Below are 4,107 nucleotides of genomic sequence, written 5' to 3' on the forward strand. Positions count from 1 at the left end.
TGAAAGGACTTTTTGTTTACCCAGAAGTTGGTGGACATTTACAGGTCAAATTCATATTATACTTTATACCTAGCTAATCCAATGGAAGTTCTGCTGTTTCTAAAAATCCATGGATATTTTTATCATGCCTAAACAGTTTCTTTTTTATTGTTTTATTACAAAAGAAATACATCAACAGAGATGGTCACTGGTGAGGAAGTTGATTGACAAGGTATACTCTAGGAGCATCCTAAATCAATATCACATGATTATTCAATATCCATTTTCAAAGGTGACAAAAGCAATACAGGACTCTAAGGAACACACACAGAAACTGACTATCTAAATGGCTGTATCTGAGCAAGTCTACAAGCAAATCTTCTCTGAGTCTCCTCAGTCCTAGGGCAGTTTGCTACTCCTCCAGGGTTTCTGACACTCTCAGGATGTGGTTGCAACACTGTGTCTTGCACAGTAATAGACCGCAGAGTCCTCAGATGTCAGGCTGATGAGCTGCATGTAGGCTGTGCTTGAGGATTTGTCTACAGTCATTGTGGCCTTGCCCTTGAATTTCTCATTGTATTTAGTACTACCATCTCCAGGATAAATCTCTCCAATCCACTCAAGGCCCTGTCCAGGCCTCTGCTTCACCCAGGTCATCAAGTTGTTGGTGAAGGTATAGCCAGAAGCCTTGCAGGACATCTTCACTGAAGTCCCAGGCCTCACCAGCTCAGGCCCAGACTGCTGCAGTTGGACCTGGGAGTTGACACCTGTGGAAAGAAAGGCAGAGTGGATGTCATTGTCACTCAAGTGTATGGCCAGACCTCAAACCTGCTACTGTGAGCCCCTTACCTTTAGCTGTTGCTACCAAGAAGAGGATGATACAGCTCCATCCCATGGCGGGGTCCTGTGTGCCCAGTAACTCTAGAGAGACCAGTGATCCTATGTTTTTTGTGTGGTGTAGACGACACTATATTTACCTTGTAGACTCACAGGATTTGCCTATTCATGAGCAGGATACATATTAGATAAGCACCTACTCCTGCTCGAGAAGAAGGGACTGTGCACTAAAAAGATTTGCAGCCTAAGACAGTGGCCCCACTTGTCACACAGTTGACAGACGGATTTACAGGTGGTTACAAGGATGACAATAGTGATGGAAAATTTCAAAAACAGCTACCTTATTGGAATTCACAGCCTCCTTTAAGTTCATAAATTAACATTTGTCTTTCCAATATCTTATACATTAGAAAAGTCACACAGATGTCCAAAACTAAATATACTTCAGAAACTTTTATACATGAGTGGTTATTGCAGCATTATCAGCAGAACTAAATTATGTAAATAAACTGTGTATAAGTCAACAGAAGATTGCATCAAGAAGACAGGAATATATATGATATATATATTGATATATATATATATAAATCTTTGAAGTGTTTAACTTCAAAGAATCTTCACTGTGTTTGTGCATGGAAACAATACATGTCAATCACAATACATACATCTAAGTTAAGATAGAAAACAGCAGAAGACACAAAATCCCCTCCACACCCACAGCATCTCTCTGCTGACCATTCTTGACCCCATTGTGCCCCCTGCTGGTCTAGAACTCACCTGCAAGTAGATTTCTCATAAAGTTGCACAGTCTGACTTGAGCAGTAAGGTTACCCTTAAGAGTGTGCTTACTTGGTTCAGCCTCAGGAAATAAAAATGGCTCCTGTTTATCTGGAGATGACTGGTGTCTCAGTGTCTGAATTTAAGTGGTTTCTACATTATCCTCAATACTTCTTTCAAAGTAATCCTCTTTCCTTGTGGCAGTTGGATACAACTCTAGCAGTACCAATTTGTAATAAGGTCTAAACAAGAGAGATCAGGGCCTTTGTTGCTTTCATCAAGCTGTACCTTGGCCAGAGCAGCTGAGGGTAACAGTACAATGATGAGTCTTGAGCTCTTATATATTGCCCCCATGTAACCATGTAGGAATTTCTGGAGTGGTCACATACAACAAAATAAGGAAGAACCACTGTGGTAATCACAGAAAAGTTAACATCCCAAAAGAAATTCACATTAACAAGGAAGTAAAAATCAAGCAACTGTATTCTTCAACTCAATCTGTTTCTCAACCTGCATGTGCATCCATTTAATGGAGTGAGGGCCTAGAGGACAACCCCATGATAGAGAACCTAATGGGCAGAGAATCTGTGTACTTATAAATCTTTATCTCTACCAGAATAGCTTTCTAATCCAGGGTCCTCTTATTTCCACTTGGTTGATTTCTGCCCTATGTTTGATTATTTCCTGCAGTCTACTCCTCTTGGGTGAATTTGCTTCCTTTCGTTCTAGATCTTCTAGGTGTGCTGTCAGGCACAGTGTATGCTCTCTCTAGTTTATTTTTGGAGACACTAGGGCTATGAGTTACTGCTGCATCCACTCCAGTAGTGACAATCATGACAGGCCTCGAAAAGCTTGGAACTGTCCAGAGGGGAAATGTTCATGGAAACTTAGTCACCCTGAACGGTGGCATCCTGTATAAAGAATGCTCCAATGTTCTTGCTTTAGTTGGTAAACAGATCTGTGTACTTTCCCTTAATATTGCTTTATTACAAGTGCTCCTAAGGATTGCTATTTTGACATATAGCTAAGTTAGAGTCTAGGGAGTTCTTGATCCAACCTTGGGCATGGATAGCTAAATCACTGTCCTACAGAGAAATTTACCATTATCTAGGAAGAAAGAAATTTGTGATCTAAAGAGAAACCAGAGTAGATACATAGAACTATAGGTAGCTGAGTCACACCCATACACAACAAGTATTTACAATGGCCTAGGGTAAAGGTGGACTATACAATATACTAGAGTAGGAGCTATGGCAAGAGCATAAAGCCCTTGCCTCTGGCTTCCAAGATTAAGTAGACCTTAGGTGGAGATGTTTTTTTTATACCAGTTGTTAACCTTGAGTTTTGCCCCAGTTGGTTGCTGCCAGTTCTTCCATATTTGTATTTATTTGTTTTGTGTAAGAATCCAGTAACCTCTTTGTACTTTGCCGGTGTGTCACCTAACTTACCTATTTTCTTCTGTAAAAAAGTTTGATGCTTGATTTGACAAATTACATTCAGATCCACACTCCCTTGTGTTGAGTCTGTCTGTCACTTCCTGCCAACTCCTTGCCCATCTGCTCCAGAGACTCATTCCACGCAGACAAGGGACCTAGAGGGTCTGTGGCAAGTTTTCTTCTTAGGGCAGCCTTCATTGTGTCCCATAAATTTGGGTGTGTTGTGGCTTCATTTTCATTACTCTCTAAAAAGCCTTTACTTTCTTTCTTTATTTCTTCCTTGACCAAGGTATCATTGAGTTGAGTGTTCAGTTTCCACGTGAATGTAGGCTTTCTATTATTTATGTTGTTATTGAAGATCAGCCTTAGTCTGTGGTGATCTGATAGGATACATGAGATAATTTCAATATTTTGTATCTGTTGAGGCCTGTTTTGTGACCAATTATATGTTCAATTTTGGAGGAAATACCATGAGGTGCTGAGAAGAAGGTATATCCTTTTGTTTTAGGATAAAATGTTTTATAGATATCTGTTAAATCCATTTGTTTCATAACTTCTGTTAGTGTCTGTGTGCCTCTGCTTATTTTCTGTTTCCAGGATCTGTCCATTGGTGAGAGTGGAGTGTTGAAGTCTCCCATTATTATTGTTTGAGGTGCAATATGTGCTTTGAGCTTTACTAAAGTTTCTTTAATGAATGTGTGTAGCCTTCCATAAGCCTGAAGCACACTGAGCCAGGCTTGACCTTTTTGACACTAAGGAGATCACCTGGGGTGGGGCCTGCCTCCCTGGATCACTCTATTGTTCTGTCACTGCCACTGCTGCTACCTGCTGCCTAGCTATTATGGAGCCTACACGTGGTCATCTGCAGTTGGGCTCCAAGAATGATTTGGCGGGAATGGGCTTTCCCCTCTCCTTTATAAAGCTTGTCGGTCATTAAAAATTTGAACTTTGATCAGACTACTTGTCTTGGTTCCATCTTTCTCTCGTCGCCTAGTTTCCCTCTCTTTCAGTTCCAAGATGCCTTCCAGGCTGGAATCCGGACATGACAGTCACAGGCCAGCCCCAAAAAATGTGGCTG

The 4,107-nt window shown here is 41.0% G+C and overlaps 1 gene segment (V, D, J or C); it reads right to left on the bottom strand.

Moving 5' to 3' along the window:
- Positions 1–417: 417 nt before the first annotated feature.
- LOC110289154 (Ig heavy chain V region 3-like) lies at positions 418–904 on the bottom strand. The segment is given in 2 exon segments: positions 418–746; positions 829–904. Coding segments are annotated over 2 exon segments (375 nt in total).
- Between the last annotated feature and the right edge of the window lie 3,203 nt (positions 905–4,107).

Source organism: Mus caroli, unplaced genomic scaffold (genome assembly GCF_978045245.1).
Source record: "Mus caroli unplaced genomic scaffold, Mus_caroli_1 scaffold_14, whole genome shotgun sequence".
Classification (NCBI taxonomy): Eukaryota; Metazoa; Chordata; class Mammalia; order Rodentia; family Muridae; genus Mus; species Mus caroli.